The sequence below is a fragment of the Corythoichthys intestinalis genome, chromosome 4 (assembly GCF_030265065.1).
Source record: "Corythoichthys intestinalis isolate RoL2023-P3 chromosome 4, ASM3026506v1, whole genome shotgun sequence".
Classification (NCBI taxonomy): Eukaryota; Metazoa; Chordata; class Actinopteri; order Syngnathiformes; family Syngnathidae; genus Corythoichthys; species Corythoichthys intestinalis.
Genome location: NC_080398.1, coordinates 55,438,362 through 55,456,884, shown reverse-complemented (window position 1 = coordinate 55,456,884; position 18,523 = coordinate 55,438,362). Strand labels below are relative to the sequence as shown.

The window sequence follows — 18,523 nt, the reverse complement described above, 5'->3', positions numbered from 1 at the left end:
ACACTCGTAATTTCGTAGTTGTTAGCTTGTTTTTTTAATGGCTACATAACAAACTAATATGAGCAGTGAATGTAGTGGTTTGAAGGGAGATAGCGTACAAATGTTCACTATAGTTGGTTTATAGTTGGAATGATTTGGTTTAATGTTTAAAGGGCAACTGAAGAGCTTTTCAGATTTCGCTCTTAAGTGTTTTACTCAGTTGAATTGTATTAAATGCGTCATTCGCTCTCTCAAAAAGTCACATAAAAAAAAAAATAATAATAATTGACCGCGTAGTTTTTGAGTTATTGCCATAGCAACACCATAGCAACGAGGGACGCGCAGTCCTGCCGACCCCTACCTCATGACGTAACTTCCAGGAAGCCCCGCCACCACTCTGAACGCGGAAATATAGCACCACGCTATCTTCGCCATATATTGCATACATTTTCTGGGTTTTACTCGCGGGATTCGTCATGCCATCTCGATGTGTAGCGATGAATTACTCACAGGAAGATTCGAGACTCTAGGAGTGGTCCCAAAAAAACTTCTCCTGCAAAGGTTTGGACCGTTTTTGTTAGCATGCATACAGGTCCCCAATCGGCTCACTGTTTTCATCATTTCAGCCACGACAGCTTTGAAAACCTACAACAATGCAACCTTGGTTTTACAAAGACGTAAGTAGAACATTAATGGCTTTTTTTGATAAACGAGGGGGACTCCTACTGCCTGTTTGTTGAAGTGCAACATTAAAAAACTTTTTTTTTTTTTTTGCTGTTGGCCTGTCATAAGTAGATAGGTTGGCTGACGTCGTCTACTCGTGTGATTTTATTACTATATCATTAGGTGTTATGTAAATTCAAATGTCCCCAGCACCAAATAGGTCCTTGGCTCGTTTTTTATACTTTAACATCAAGGTCTGCCTATTTGAAGAGGGAACAATAGCATCAAATAGATGCTGCTATGACTGGGGCATTATTATTTGATCACCAAGAAATTATTATTAAATTAAAATTAGGATTCATCCAATATTTTCATGCTGCTGTGATTTTTTTTTTCTTCTCCAGGAAGCCAAACAAAAAAAATTAAGTGGCGGAAACCCTCAACACAATGAAAAAGCGTTGCAAGTCAGTTGCCACCCAGTTTCCCAAAATCAAGAGAGAGTGGGTCGAGTCATATGATGACCGAAGTGATGCGGTGTCCAGCGATGACGACTGAAGAGATCCTATGAGGCCTGCCAGATGCTGAATTTCTTCCGTCTGCGACATCAGATGACGATGATTTAGGAGAAATAAATGTAGCAAATTTTGATGACATGACATCATAAACTAGTCATATATACAGTACACATTTTTTAAAAGAAAAATCAAGTTACCTTCATATTTTAATGATAATGCATTATCTTTGTATAGAGAACACTTCATGCTACAGAAAAGAGTAAATACATATACATAAATCTGGTATCATTTATTATTGTGGCCTATTAAATATTTTTTCAGAATGTAATATAATTACAATATATTATAAACCAATAGAATACATTAAACAGTCAACAAAATATGTCAATGTTGTTAACAATTTATGCTTTTATTTTTTTTATGTAATTCATGCCCCTGTCAGTGCTTCAGCCTCCTCAAGTTTGGCTCTCACGTCTGGGATCTCCTGATGACACAGGCATACTCTTGGAAGGGTAATTACTTGACGGTTTACAGCAACACCTGGAAAATAAAATGGTTTTGTCATTTATTTTGAAATATCAATAACATATCATTTATTTAGCCACATTTGGGCTAGCTTTATCATATTTAGATCAGTAGGAGCTGTCCCATTACCTAATATCCAGTTTTAGCTATGTGTACAGCATTCATTTAGCCACATTTGGGCTAGCTTTATCATATTTAGATCGGTAGGAGCTGTCCCATTACCTAATATCCTGTTTTAGCTATATGTAGAGCATTCATTTAGCCACATTTGGGCTAGCTTTATCATATTTACACCGGTAGGAGCTGTCCCATACCTAATATCCAGTTTTAGCTATGTGTAGAGCATGGAAAAAATATACAACCATGTAATCGCATTCTAATAAAAAAAAATCACGATGCTGGACTTACCACTCACTCTCCCGTTCGTGAAGTGTCGAGCTTTCAATTGGCGTCATGACGCCATCTGCTGTGTCAAGTAAATCGCCGTCATCTGACGCCTCAGGTTCAAACATGTAGGGATTAATTGTAGTTCATCTTTCCTGGGAGCCTTTGCCATCGGTAGCGTCACGAAAGAGCGATCCTGAATGGTTACCTTTGGTGGAAATATCACTGACATCGTTGTTGCTGCTATACTAGCTGTGGGTAGTCTTCTGTTGCCTACGTCACACTTCCGGGTTTGCGAAGGGACCATTAACGGAGTGCAAAAATACTAAAAAAAAAACGCAAATTATCCTTACAATTACGTGTTGATAATGTCATGGTTGTTTTGATGAACTTGTCCCAAGTTTATATTCATAAAATTACACCAAAATCCGGAAAGGTCTTCAGTTGCCCTTTAATAAGCTAAACACATCAATAAGTCTGTGAATGTTGACCATATGTCTGTATGTTGTTCTCCAGATACTAAATGTGTGTACATGTATGCACTAGGGGTGTAACGGTACACAAAAATCTCGGTTCGGTACGTACCTCGGTTTTGAGGTCACGGTTCAGTTCATTTTCGGTACAGCAAAAAAACAAAATGCAATATATAAAATGTGCTAGTTGTTTATTACACACTTTTGTGCTTTCAACAATAGGAACATTAGCCTATACAAAGCTAGAATTCTGCTCAAAAAGTAGCGGGTATTTAAAGATAATCAAACCACAATTTGCCTCTCAGACCCCTCGTATTGGTCAGCTTTCTTTCTGAAAGAAAGAAGAAGTCCTGTGCTAAAGAGAAAAGAAATCCCAATGACAAAGATTTTAACATGTATTTTACAAATGAAATGCCTCAATGAAACATTTTTTTTTCTTATGAATGGTTTTCAAAAGCTTTATTTGTGGATTTTCTCAAGTTAAAGCGCCACACAGAAATTAATAAATTTAATTGTGTAAGCAGGATGTGTGTATTATTCTTATTATTTAATTACAGGTGTTTTAGCTCATTTCAATTTATTTTATTTAAATGGGCTATTATTTATTTTATTATATGTTTATATTTTACAAATGTGATGTAGTATTCATTTATATTGTATATTTTATGTTGTATAACTTTAGTTCCTATGTAGAGCAGGGCGGTAAACCGAAAATTTACCGTTACCGAAATTCTTCAAGATGATCGACCTAATTTTGACCATGTCAGTAAATTCGGTAATTTAATAAAACAAGAAAATAGTCTTTTCATCTCGCTTTGACTCTGTGTTGTTCGGCTATGTTCATTCCCCTTTAAGAAAGCAGACAGTGTGCTTACGTATGGAGTCACGTGGCTTTCAGGAAGCCAAACAAACAGAAGCCTGGTAGGCTAACGCTAGCGGCTAACGCTACAAGTAAACGGGATGGAGTCGGGCTTAAGTTAGCTTCGCCAAACTTTCACCCGACATTATGTAAACTCTTGGCAGGTTCCAGACGGGCTTTCACCCGCTGTCCTCCCTGGTTCTCACGATTTCAGGACAGGATGCTTTGAGTGCTTTCTTCAGGTAGCCAAGCCACAGGGTAAAGCTAGCGGCTAACAGTGGCTACAAATGAACGTGATGGAGTCAGATCGCGGCTCTAACCTTGTCGAAACGGCTGAAATTAATGAGTGGACTGGGCACGGACTTCATGTAGAAATCATTATGTCACGTTATTTGGCATCTCTGTGTGATTTCTCTGAAAGCTTTCATGATGGTAAAGCACTCAGCATAAAGTAGAATCCAACAGTGAAGCCTATATATAATATGACAGTTTAATGGCCACAGCTATTTTTCCTGTATGTGTTTGCTTTATTCTGCCATCATAAAACCTTAAATGTTTCATTGGCATCAGAGCAATACAGCTTTAATCTGGTTGTATCTGTGTAGGGGCTGCATGTATTAAAAAATGTTTCGGGGGGAAAAAAAACAACCTGAAACCTTGACGTAAACACTTGTGTTGAATAAGTATGTCACAGCAGCCATTACCAATAAGTTGTCTGAAGTGTACTGTTAAAGCTGCAAGTCATTTGTGTTAGAATGACATGTTTGCACTGTTGTCATATTGATCTTTATAATGTTGTACATATTTCAAGTCATACAAGCTGTTATAAATGTTCACACTAGAATTCTTATTGTTTACAAGATTTTTTTTAATACTTAATGTTTAGACTGCATGTGCAATTGTTAAATTGAAAGCTGGTATATAAATTTAACGAGAAATGGTTCATTTGTATTCCATGCATTGATTCAAATTTTCAAATTATATAACAGTCCGCTGGGGCGAATTTATCGTCATTTATCGTTATCGAGGTTAATCTGCTCAATTTATTGTGATATGTACTTAAGGCCATATCGCCCAGCCCTAGACCCTACTCACCAACGTCACAGAATGACGTGTCGCTGTATCCGGCCGCCATATTGTCCATCTCTGTTTAGCCCTATTCTCAATGGTTTCAATTAGTCGTTTAGTTTATAGAGCAATTCATGGAAGCCCCGGTGCTTTCAGACGCTGTAAACTCATTGGATGCGTTGCATAAAAGGCGTTATGTGGAAAAGCTTCAGTCTACCCATTCGCCAGATCCATATTTGATGCCTAAATCGATATTTTTCGACCCACTGTCTTCACCCTCTCTGCCTGACATCTGCTACCCTGATATCTACAACTATTTTGTCCACACAAAATCAGCCTATTCTAACGAAAGTTTGAAAAACTTTAAGAGCAGCACTCTAAGCAACATTACCCTGTGTGATTTCTAAAATGGCGACAATAAAAAAATTTTTTTAAAAAGTTGACCGCGATGGCCGACACTTCAAGGATAGGTGGATATTGGACTATTTCTTCAATAAAACATGCAACAACTGTGTCTGCCTCATTTGCAAAGAGACAGTCACTGTTTTTAAAGAGTTCGATGTGACGCGATAATATTACCGAACAAGACACGTTGACATGTACGACATTACAAGGAAGATACGCAGCGAGAAATTATAGCAACTTGAAGCTAATTTAATTTCACAGCAGCAGTATTTCGCAAGAGCCCGAGGGTCGAAAGAGAACGCCACAAAGGCGAGATTGTTGAAATTATGAATTAAAAAAACAATAATAAAGCAAATGTGACACACAGAAAGGCTTGCTAAAATTTCTTTAAATGTATTGTTCTACGTAAATCAGCCCAGGTAGCCCCCCACATTTTTACCCCACCAAATCTGGCCCCCTTTGCAAAAAGTTTGGACACCCCTGTTTAACCGATGATCGGTAGACGAGGCCAGCTTCTTTCACTTGTTACCAGCTAAATATTATTCCAAAAATAAAGATGGTGGAATAAAATAAGCATCTTGAATTTGAAACGGTATGTTGTCGGCGATTAGCCTAGCAATGATCTAAATTGTGGTTGTCAGCCCAAAACCCTCTAAATATATATTAAATGCATCTTACCAGATATAAAATGACTACTACATAATCTGTGGTAATCGTTTGGAGTCCAGTTTTCTCGTCGAATTGCAGAAGTCCATCTCGCTCTCCTCTCCGGGTCTCTCGGAATACGGTAGAACCTCAAGTCTCTCCGTCTATCTTCTCTGTTATTGCAACCAACCGCCACACACACCTTCACCATTTTGATTATTAATGTTAACGAGCAGAAAAACACGCCATAATAGGAGGAATTTACGTAGCAGTAATGCATCAACAACGACGAGTTGACGGACAATATGGCGCGGGGTTGTGACGTCATGTGAGTAGGGTCTATTCCTATGTGAATATTAGTTCCTACTTGTTTTGTTGTGGTAGGATGGTTTTGTATTGAACACGGGGCCGTGTTGGTTATTATTATAGCAGAGAAGACAGCAGTAAATCAACAAAGACAAGTCAACTGTGCCCCGATCTACCACTCAAGAGATCTGATTGACTCAAAAAGTAGGTTACGATTGCATATTAGTTTGAAAATCGACCGGATCCAACGTATTATTACACGAGTGACTTCCGGCCCGATCCTAGCTAGTAGTATTGACGCAGGAGGGTCGCGTCTCACATCAAATAATAAACTGCCATTCTTTTCGCGTGCGTCGCGTTGAGCCGCTTCTTGGACGCATCTAACACGCGGCCGCACTGCGACTGGTGTGCATTGGCTGATTGACTCTAACGCCCGCGTTTCACTGCGTTCTCGCGGCGGCCACGTTGTCGCGCCGTTGACGTTTCTGGACTGTCCTACCGTGTTGGTCCTCATTATAGTAGAGAAGACGGAGTAAATATAATCTACACAAAGAAACTGTAACACGATCAACTCACAGCCTCGAAAAGTAAGGTTTATATTACGTCAGAAACTGGTTCGGTACGCGTCCGTTCCGAACCGACTACCACGTACCGAAACGGTTCAATACTATTACATGTACCGTTACACCCTTAGTATGCACACAAGCCTTAAGGTCTGATTTGATCTCCTGTGTAGGCAGGCATGTGCCGGTATGAGATTTTGACGGTATGATAACCTTAAGCAAAAATATTGCGGTTTCACAGTATTTCAATTATAGCTCTAAAATGTGTTATTTTGAGATCTATGGGTTAACTTTTTTCCATTGAACAGGATTTTTTATTCTTCAAAACACATTTACAAATTGGAACATGAGTATAATGTAAAAATTAAAAAAAATAAAATTAAATAACTTAAATATTTTAAATAAAATTAAAAAAGAATTGTTCAACTTTACCCACAGCCACAGCTCAAATTGCTCAAGATTAGAGCAAAAACAAAGATAATTATTTGCCATAAAAAGTAAAAACACGAATTACAAACATACTATATACAGTAGGGCAGATAAGTATTTAGTCAACCACCAATTGTGCAAGTTCTCCTACTTGAAAGGATTAGAGAGGCCTGTATTTGTCAACGTGGGTAAACCTCAACCATGAGAGATAGAATGTGGGGGAAAAAAACTGAAAATCACATTGCTTGATTTTTAAAGAATTTATTTCCACATTAGAGTGGAAAAGAAGTATTTGGTTACCTACAAACAAGCAAGATTTCTGGCTGTCAAAGAGGTATAACTTCTAACGAGGCTCCACTCGTTACCTGTATTAATGGCACCTGTTTTAACTCATTATCAGTATAAAAGACACCTGTCCACAACCTCAGTCAGTCACACTCCAAACTCCACGATGGCCAAGACCAAAGAGCTGTCAAAGGACACCAGAGAAAAAATTGCAGACCTGCACCAGGCTGGGAAGACTGAATCTGCAATGGTAAAACGCTTAGTGTAAAGAAATCAACTGTGGGAGCAATTATTAGAAATTGGAAGACATACAAGACCACTGATAATCTCCCTCGATCTGGGGCTCCATGCAAGATCTCACCCCGTGGCGTTAAAATGACAAGAACGGTGAGCAAAAATCCCAGAACCACATGGGGGGACCTAGTGAATGACCTACAGAGAGCTGGGACCACAGTAACAAAGGCTACGATTAGTAACACAATGCGCCGCCAGGGACTCAAATCCTGCACTGCCAGACGTGTCCCCCTGCTGAAGAAAGGACATGTCCAGGCCCGTCTACTGTTTGCTCGAGAGCATTTGGATGATCCAGAAGAGGACTGGGAGACTGTGTTATGGTCAGATGAAACCAAAATACAACTTTTTGCTAGAAACACAGGTTCTCATGTTTGGAGGAGAAAGGATACTGAATTGCATCCAAAGAACACCCTACCACTGTGAAGAATGGGGGTGGAAACATCATGCTTTGGGGCTGTTTTTCTGCAAAGGGACCAGGACGGCTCATATGTGTAAAGGAAAGAATGAATGGGGCCAAGTATCGAGAGATTTTGAGTGAAAATCTCCTTCCATTAGCAAGGGCATTTAATATGAGACGTGGGTGGGTCTTTCAGCATGACAATGATCCCAAACACACAGCCAGGGCAACAAATGAGTGGCTTCGTAAGAAGCATTTCAAGGTCCTGGAGTGGTGTTTTATGAAATTTCCGGGGTGGCCTAACCAGTCTCCAGATCTCAACCCCATAAAAAATCTGTGGAGGGAGTTGAAAGTCTGTTTTGCCCAACGACAGCCCCAAAACATCACTGCTCTAGAGGAGATCTCCATGGAGGAATGGGCCAAAATACCAGCAACAGTGTGTGAAAAGCTTGTGAAGAGTTACAGAAAACGTTTGGCCTCCGTTATTGCCAACAAAGGGTACATAACAAATTATTGAGATGAACTTTTAGTATTGACCAAATACTTATTTTCCACCATGATTTGCAAATAAATTCTTTAAAAATCAAACAATGTAATTTTCTGTTTTTTTCCCCCACAGTCTGTCTCTCATGGTTGAGGTTTACCCATTGTGACAATTACAGGCCTCTCTAATATTTTCAAGCGGAAAAACTTGCACAATTAGTGGTTGACGAAATAGTTACTTGCCCCACTGTATACGTATATTGCAGGCACTTCACTGACTTTAAAGGTCCATCTCAACAGTTTTAGAGACTTGCTCATTTTTTTTACAGATTTCTCTCTAAATCCGAAATTATGATGCAGGAATGTGAGCGTGTTCACCTTTTCTGGGTCAAGTTTGGAGCGGTGAGGTGAGAGAAAACTAGTTAGCTGTCTTGGCATGCTAACTAGCCAAATTATCTGCCTTGTTAACAAGCTTACGTTGTAGTACAGTGCTGGGCATAATTATTGGCACCCCTGCAATTCTGTCAGATAATACTCAATTTCTCCCAGAAAATGATTGCAATTGCAAATGCTTTGTTAGTAATAACTTCATTTATTTTGCTTGCAATGAAAAATACAAAAAGAGAATGGAATAAAGTATTGGCGCCCTTTAAAAAATCATGTGATGCTTCTCTAAAATGTGTAATTAACAGCACCTCTTACTTACCTGTGGCACATAACAGGTGGTGGCAATAACTAAATTACACTTGCAGCCAGTTAAAATGGATTAAAGTTGACTCAACCTCTGCCCTGTGTCCTTGTGTGTACCATATTGAGCAATGAGAAAAAGAACACCAAAGAACTGTATGAGGATTTGAGTAGCAAAATTGTGAGGAAGCATGGGCAATCTGAAGTAGGACTGCAGCTATCGATTATTTTAGTAGTCGATTAATTGATGAATTAGTTCAAATAATCTGACAAGATTCATAAAAAATTAAAATACCTGAGCTGAGCCTCAAACGGTATCAAAAAATAAATAAGGATCTATGTACAACGAAAGAAGAACAACTGCCTAACTTACGTAGCTAGTCCATTTGCTTAAATGCTATAAAACGCTAACTTTTTTTTAAAATGCTCATTAACAAATGGTTCAGACACAAATTCCCACAATAAATGTCTAAATATATCTCTATAAACTAAATTTGGAATGCATTAAAAACAAAACATTAGCTCAAACAAAAACTCAGCTTATGATGTTCTTAACATGGAGCAGCTGGATTCAGCCATGTGAAATTAGGCAGACTAGAGGGCAGTGTTTTCACCCAAATCAATAAAACTAAATGCTAACACTTTACAAAATAAACCATTACAACGCCACTTTAAACGGGTACGCGAAGCAGCATATTTGAATTTGAATCGTTTTTTCTAATCGAATACTCGAGTTAATCGATTAATCGTTGCAGCACTAATCTCAAGGCTACAAGTCCATCTCCAAAGACCTGAATGATCATGTGTCCATCATGCTCAGTGTCATCAATAAGTGTAAAGCCCATGGCACTATGGCTAACCTCCCTAGATGTGGACGGAAAAGAAAAATTGACGAGAGATTTCAACGAAAAATTGAGCGGATAGTGGATAAAGAACTTCGACCAACATCCAAACAAGTTCAAGCTGTCCTGCAGTCCGCGGATACAACAATGTCAACCCGTAATATCCGTCGGTGTCTGAATGAAAAGGGACTCTATGGTAGGATACTCAGGAAGACCCCACTTCTGAACCAGAGACATAAAAAAGCCACGCTGGAGTTTGCCAAAACTACTTAGTTTTGGAAGGATGTTCTCTGGTCAGATTAGACAAAAGTAGTGGTTTTTTTTGGGAAAAGGCATCAACATAGAGTTTACGGGGGAAAAAACGATGCCTTCAAAGAAAGGAACACGGTCCCAGCAGTCAAACATGGCAGAGGTTCCCTGATGTTTTGGGGTGGCTTGCTGCCTCTGGCACTGAGACAGCTTGACCGTGTGAATGGCATTATGAAGTCTGAAGACTACCAACAAATTTTGCAGCATAATGTAGGGGCCCAGTGTGAGAAAGGTGGGTCTCCTTCAGAGGTCATGGGTCTTCCAGCAGGACAATGACCCAAAACCCACTTCAAAAAGCACTAGAAAATGGTTTGAGAGAAAGCACTGTAGACTTCTAAAGTGGCCAGCAATGAGTCCAGACCTGAATCTCATAGAACATCTGTGGAGAGATCTGAAAATGGCAGTTTGGAGATGGCACCCTTCAAATATAAGAGACCTGGAGCAGTTGGCCAAAGAAGAATGGTCGAGAATTCCAGAGCATTGCAAGAAACTCATTGATGGATACCGGAAGCGGTTGTTCACAGTTATTTTGTCTAAAAGTTTGTGCTACCAAGAATTAGGCTGAGAGTGCCAATACTTTTGTCCGACCCATTTTTGGAGTTTTGTGTAAGATGATTTTTTTTTTCCATTCCCTTTTGTGTTTTTTCATTGCAAGCAAAATAAATGAAGATATTACTACCAAATCATTTGTAATTGCAATCATTTTCTGGGAGAAACTGAGTAATTTCTGACAGAATTGTAGGGGTGCCAATACGTTTAAGATCGCTAGACACACTAAACAAGCTGAACTCTCGTAGCTGGTAGGAAACGTTCATGACAGCGTTTACCTACCTTAAATTTTGTGTAAAGTGATGGATGATGGTCATGTATATGTGAAATTATGTTGCAAGTGTTGCGCCCCCCCCCCCGTTTGCAACTACCCTCCACAAGCATGACTTATACTTCAGCTGACCTTGCTCCTGTAAGCCACGGAAATGTGTTTCTTTTCTGTAGCCGAAATACGAGCGCCTTTGTTTTTTCCTTTTATTGGGAGGGGAGGAGGGAGCTCAAGTGAAGTTTTGCCACATCAGCCACCGTGTCAACTCTCGTCTACAGCAGACATAATAGCGTCTATGATAGACACAGCAACAACTGGGGGGGGGGGGGGGTTCGCGCTGCCGCTCCAAGCCAACATAATAACATATCTAAAACAACTAGTCACAAGTAGAATTTTCTAGAGCTGACATAGTCGAGGTCATCGATGACGTAAATCCGTCGACGAGCACAACATCCCGTAGACCAGTGCTTCTCAATTATTTTCTGTTACGCCCCCCCAAGGAAGACGTAAATGTTTCGCGCCCCCCCCAACTCTCTGCCGCCACTGTAAATAGTATCATTCGTCTATATTACTATTATAAGTACGCCTCAGCCTAACATTGTGTCCTTTTTTTTCTATTAAAGAAAAAAAGTAACATAGATCAACTTATAATAAAGTATAACTTTTTTTAACATTGTGTTGCTTGTAACAGAAAAGACTTAATGCGCATCAATTTGCCTGAAGATAAAAAAAAAAAAAAGTCACATCCAAACTGTAAAAATACACTCAAGGTACATTTTTGACCATTTGATACTGAAAAATAAAATGTAATAAAATCAGTAAATAATAACAAATTCAAATTGATTAGAAACATTTACTCTTCAGGACAACATGCCAAAAAATTTGACTGAAAAAAAACAAAACTGAATAGAAGGGGGGGAAAAGGTCTCTGGACAGAAGGAAAGTTTTTATTTTCGCTGATTCACCACAGTGCTCACTGGTTTACTGATATAACACTGACAAAGCGGGACGATTGTGACAATTGGCAATATTCGGCACATTTTCGCTGAAAAACAATCAAGCGGCTTGTCAATGAGATTGAGGTCTAATGTCTTTAAGTGGCGTCTTAACTGATTTGGCTTCTCCGCTATAATCATTTTTAGACTCAGTAAACAGTGGTCTTTCCTCATTTCCCACTATATTAAAAGTCAAAGGCAAACGGCCCGAAAAAAGCGCATTCTCGGCGGCCGAGGGAGAACCGTAGGTGAGGGCGGTGGTCGTGACGATCCCAAGCCGAAAACGGCACTTCTCGGCCGGACACGTGAGAAAGACAGTGGGTCGCTGCGTGAGTCCAGCTCTGCATGAGTCTCTTCCGTGTGCTCTTGCTTACTTCAAAAATACTGCACGCACTTTGAAAATGAGAGCGCCACTGCCACCCACGGAGTGGATGTGCAAGTACACTTTATTCTAGTACGGCAAAAAAAAAAAAAAAAAAAAAAGCATGTTCCCCGAGGTCACTCGCGCCCCCCCTGGCATCGCTCTGCGCCCCCCTGGGGGGGCGCGCCCCACCATTTGAGAAGTACTGCCGTAGACGGTTAATGAAGGGTTAATATATGCGCAGAAAGTTCAGAATGTCTGATGCTCTGTATGCAAGCGGGGAAAGCGGCACAAAGCCAAAAAAGCGCACCAGAGTGTCCAAAACATTGACTTATTTCTAAGAAACAAAGGAGGGCACACTCTTCTGTCCTGTCTCTTCAATGCCAAGCTTGGCTGCACGTCGGCCGTGAATAAACACCTCAAGCGCCGTCACCCAGTTAGTAAATTTTTTTTTTTTTTCATTTTTTGTACACCAGAGGGTGCTGTCGCCTTACTCAATAATAATGTTTCATTGACAATGGGCCTACCTGTATAAGTGCTATTAGTATTGTTCTTAATGCTAACTGAAAGGTTTATTTCATGTTATGGTTTATTTTATCGTATAGAAAATTATGTAAGGTTATAAGGTCATAAATATATACAGTATATACAGTGATTGCACTCAAGGGGAGAGATTGTCAATGATAAGGTAATAAATTAAGGTAAAGGCAATTCGTATAGGCAATTCATATAGGCAATTCATTGACATATAAATAAGGTTTAAAAGGAAAAAGGTGAAAAGTTTTCGTTAATTTCTAATTGTGTTGTTTTATTTGTGTGCACCGTAGCTCTTACGGTGTGATTACTTGAAGGATGGAATAAAAGTTGTAAACCATCAGTTTAAGAGACCATCTTTTCAGTCGGGATGCTACACTAGTTAATTCTATCAGCATTTGAACTCATTGTTTATTTGTGATTTATTATTGTTATTTACGTGTTTATTTGTACTTTAATAAATAATTTAAGTGTTCCAATATGTTTTTTGTGAATAAGCGTCAACAAAAATTTCATTGCTAAATTAGTAAACAAAACAATTTTTTTTTTTTTTTTAATTATTAGATTAGTCGACTAATCGTAAAAATAGTCGGCTGACTAATCGGGAGAAAATTAGTCGTTTGGGACAGCCCTAGAATTTTCCACACTTTATTACTTCTTCAATATTTTATTATGAGGTTAAATTAATATTCTCTTGCAGATATTTATTGTTGTGCACCTTCAACTGGTTTGATAGTGTTAATAAATGTAACATTCTAAGCAAATACTGTGTTTTGCCTGTAGGGTTGCGCTAAATATACGTCATGCACTGTACTTTGTGGGTCCACTGTTTTGGTTTATTTTTTGTTGTTTTTTTGGGGGGGTGGGGGGAGGGGGTAAAGTGTCTTGTCACCCAGGGCACCATGTAGGCTAGGAACGCCACTGTGTAGGACTATAATGTTGGGATAGCTTTGTTCAATTCTGTTCAGTCGTCTGTGAAATTATTTCGGTCGGATAAAGCAAAATCAAATAGAAAACGTAGTCATCGTAAGGTAAATTATTCCTGTGTGCCTGAGACTTCAGAGTGGAAAGAGTGTTACCGTTGTGTTGGGGACTGCCCGAAGACACGAACTGTACACTGGCAGGTTGATTTTTAAGTTTCTTCTGTCGCATTTTGACTTTAGCTGCAGACATTTTCTGTAAAAGCAGAAAGTTCTTACTGACGACATCCGCCGGTTGGCCTGCAAATTCCTGTCCAGGCAACTTAAAACCATATGGACTTCAACACAACATTAAAAGTAGGCGTGAGGAATTGTGTGATTGTCAAACAAAAACACTTATAAAACAGAACAGCGTAGTTATAATGATAGTTACCTTGGTGGACGCCAGGAATTCTAATTTTAAAATGTGGTTTTGTCTTTCTGTTCTGCTAGCAAACAGCGTGATGAACACGGAGAGCGTGCAAGTTGCTTCCGGGTACGTGGTGGTCATGGGAATTGTAGTGTAGAAGCGAAAACGGAATTTGTACAGTAAGAACATTAAAAATGTTTACTTAGCAGTTTCGTTTCATATATATTAAAGCTATCACATTATTATTCTGAGTGGTAGTTATTAAATTATTCTCCTGTTTGTTTGTTTTGTTTTGGGGTTATTTTTCCACGTGCAAAGTCTCCATGTAGGAAGCACAAATTTGCGTTATCCCTCCCACTAACATGCGCTTATTTAAAATAATATTTGTGCAGGAATCGTTTGGTGAATCTGAAACATCTGGGTTGCAGTAAAGTAGCCCTGACTCATGTGTCATTTTGGTGTACTATCTAAATTAGCCTATGTTATTATTAAAAAAAAAAAAAAAAAAAAAAAAAAAGAGAAAAAAAAGAAAAGAAAAGAAAAAAAAGATTAATGATGAATTATTCACATTATTTTATACGGAATGGGTCTCTTCGAGACCCACGATAATATGCACAGAATACCTTCCAGCCACTTAAGGGCGCTATTCCTTCATAAATGACAATCCATTTGCATTTGTACCCCCAAAACGATTTTTTTAAATGAAGAAAACAACATTTTGGCGGAGGAATTATCTAAAAGTATCTTATTTAAAATATAAGAAACCTGTACCACATTTTTTGAAATATGTCATTTGAATATCTTTGCTCATTATGAATGTAAATAATCTATGAATGATCAAAGCAATCATTAACCCTTAGAAATGAGAATTTAGAGTGATACAAAAAAATCAGGTTAAAGATCAAAACTAACTTCTGTGGAAATTTCTCAAGACAAGTAAGGTTCCGTGCATAAGCAGAGACTGAGGCGGGGGTGGGGGTGGGGGGGGTGTCATAAAACTGGGTCTGCGTCAGAGGTCATGGGTGTTCCAACAGGACAATGACCCAAAACGTACCTCAAATATTACAAAAAAACTGTTGGAGACAAAGCGCTGGAGAATTCTGAGGTGGCCATCGATGAGTCCAGTTCTGAATCATATTGAACACTATGGAGACATCTCAAAAATGCTGTTGCAAGAAGGCACCCTTCAAATCTGAGAGATCTGGAACAGTTTGCAAAAGAAAAGTTGTCCAAAATTCCATCTCAGAGGTGCCCGAAACTTCTTGATGGTTATAGGAGGCGGTTGCTTTCTGTTATTTCTTCCAAATTATGTGCAAACAAATATTGAGGTGAGGGTGCCAACAATTTTGTCCAGTCTGTTTTTTGAGTTTTGTCTAAAATTGTATCAATTTTTATTTTTGTCCTCAGCTGTAATTGCATTCTGTGAGAAATGCTGTATTTTCTGGAAATATTCCAGGGATGCAAATGATTTTGTCCATGACTATATAGTCCTTCTCAAAAAACGAGCATATTGTGATATAGTTCATTATTTTCTGTAATGTACGGATAAACATTAGACTTTCATATATTTTAGATTCATTACACACAACTGAAGTAGTTAAAGCCTTTTATTGTTTTAATATTGATGATTTTGGCAAGAAAGTCAAGAAAAACCAAAAATCCCTATCTCAAAAAATTAACATATTTCATCCAACCAATACATTTTTTTTTTTTTTTTAATACAAAAAAGTCAACCTTCTTCAATTAATTATATCAACTATGCACTCAATACCTGGTCGGGGATCCTTTTGCAGAAATGACTGCTTTAATGTGGCGTGGTATGGAGGCAATCAGCCTGTGGCACTGCTGAGGTTTTATGGAGGCTCAGGATGCTTCGATAGCGGCCTTAAGCTCACCCACAGTGTTGGATCTGGTGTCTCTTAACTTCCTCTTCACAATATCCCACAGATTCTCTATGGGGTTCAGGTCAGGAGAGTTGGCAGGCCAATTGAGCACAGTAATGCCATGGTCAGTAAACCATTTACCAGTGGTTTTGGCACTGTGAGCAGGTGCCAGGTCTTGCTGAAAAATGAAATCTTCATCTCCATAAAGCTTTTCAGCAGATGGAAGCATGAAGTGCTCCAAAATCTCCTGCTAGCAAGCTGCATGACCCTGCCCTTGATAAAACACAGTAGACCAACACCAGCAGCTGATATGGCACCCCAGACCATCACTGACTGTGGGTTCTTGATACTGGACTTCAGGCATTTTGGCATTTCCTTCTCCCAATCTTCCTCCAAACTCTAGCACCTTGATTTCCGAATGACATGCAAAATTTGCTTTCATCTGAAAAAAGTACTTTGGACCACTGAGCAACAGTCCAGTGCTGCTTCTCTGTAGCCCAGGTCAGGCGCTTCTGCCGCTGTTTCAGGTTCAAAAGTGGCTTGACCTGGGGAATGCGGCACCTGTAGCCCATTTCCAGCACATGCCTGTGCACGGTGGCTCTGGATGTCTCTACTCCAGACTCGGTCTACTGTTTCATGCTGGTCCCCCAAGGTCTGGAATCGGCCATTCTCCACAATCTTTCTCAGGGTGCGGTCACCTCTTCTGGTTGTGCAGCGTTTCCTACCATACTTTTTCCTTCCCACTGATGTGCCTTGATACAGCACTCTGGTAACAACCTGTTCGCTCAGAAATTTCTTTCTGTGTCTTAGCCGCTTGCTTAAAGGTGTCAATGATGGCCTTCTGGACAGCAGTCAGGTCAGCAGTCTTGCCCATGATTGCAGTTTTGAATAATGAACCAGGCTGGGAATTTTTAAAAGCCTCAGGAATCTTTCGCAGGGATTTGGAGTTAATTTGTTGATTCAGATGATTAGGGTAGTAGCTTCTTTAGTGTACCTTTTCATGATATGCTAATTTTTTGAGATAGGGATTTTGGGTTTTTCTTGACTTTTTTGCCCAAATCATCAATATTAAAACAATAAAATGCTTGAACTACTTCAAGATATGTATACATACAGACATCTGAGTTTAGATGGAAAGAAAGAACCAGAAATTTCATTGACTGCTCAGTTTTATTTAAAACTTTGCGTGGACAAAGTTGAACATTGCTTCAAAAATGGTTTCTATACCCATTTGGAACACACAGACACGCACACAGAGATTTGTGAGTGAAAATTTATGCTGTATTCTGTTAGCAAACTCTCATAATATCGAATACGCTGTATTACCAATAAAAATGATGATGAATAGAAACTGTTTTTAGCTCTTGTCACATTATAGGTTAGTTTTATTAGACGTGGAAGTAGATGTTTTATTTCAATATTTCATTCAGAACTAGTGATACTTCAACTCAAAGGGAAACTGATGCATTTCCTAATGTTCTGCTTCTGTAGCTCCAATACTGCATGAGTGCTAGGTCAGTTGTATCCATCTCATTTTGATAAAGGGATCTCATGGTCATCCTCCTACATACATTATTTTATTAAAAACAACAACCAAATTATTAGATGCAGAGGATGTCGAAGATATTGCAGACACACCAAATTATACATGTGATCTAACTCAAATATGTACTTTTATGTGCCTGAAAATCACTTGTAAATTTCACTATTGATACAGTGCCTTGCAAAAGTATTCGGCCCCCTTGAACCTTGCAACCTTTCGCCACATTTCAGGCTTCAAACATAAAGATATAACATTTTGATTTTTTGTCAAGAATCAACAACAAGTGGGACACAATCGTGAAGTGGAACAAAATTTATTGGATAATTTAAACTTTTTTAACAAATAAAAAACTGAAAAGCAGGGCGTGCAATATTATTCGGCCCCCTTGCGTTAATACTTTGTAGCGCCACCTTTTGCTCCAATTACAGCTGCAAGTCGCTTGGGGTATGTTTCTATCAGTTTTGCACATCGAGAGACTGACATTCCTGCCCATTCTTCCTTGCAAAACAGCTTGAGCTCAGTGAGGTTGGATGGAGAGTGTTTGTGAACAGCAGTCTTCAGCTCTTTCCACAGATTCTCGATTGGATTCAGGTCTGGACTTTGACTTGGCCATTCTAACACCTGGATACGTTTATTTTTTAACCATTCCATTGTAGATTTGGCTTTATGTTTTGGATCATTGTCCTGTTGGAAGATAAATCTCCGTCCCAGTCTCAGGTCTTGTGCAGATACCAACAGGTTTTCTTCCAGAATGTTCTGTATTTGGCTGCATCCATCTTCCCGTCAATTTTAACCATCTTCCCTGTCCCTGCTGAAGAAAAGCAGGCCCAAACCATGATGCTGCCACCACCATGTTTGACAGTGGGGATGGTGTGTTCAGGGTGATGAGCTGTGTTGCTTTTACGCCAAACATATCGTTTTGCATTGTGGCCAAAAAGTTCGATTTTGGT

General features: G+C 39.2%; 1 protein-coding gene across 1 annotated transcript in view; it reads right to left on the bottom strand.

Moving 5' to 3' along the window:
- pop1 (POP1 homolog, ribonuclease P/MRP subunit) overlaps nucleotides 1-14,282 on the bottom strand; it is a 37,034-nt gene extending 22,752 nt beyond the window's left edge. Inside the window, exons 1-2 of the mRNA XM_057835139.1 lie at nucleotides 14,172-14,282; nucleotides 13,898-13,994 (exon numbers count right to left, since the gene is read on the bottom strand). Of these exons, the coding sequence (XP_057691122.1) occupies nucleotides 13,898-13,991 (94 nt within the window). The 5' untranslated portion in view covers nucleotides 13,992-13,994; nucleotides 14,172-14,282. The remainder of the gene's footprint in view (nucleotides 1-13,897; nucleotides 13,995-14,171) is intronic.
- Between the last annotated feature and the right edge of the window lie 4,241 nt (nucleotides 14,283-18,523).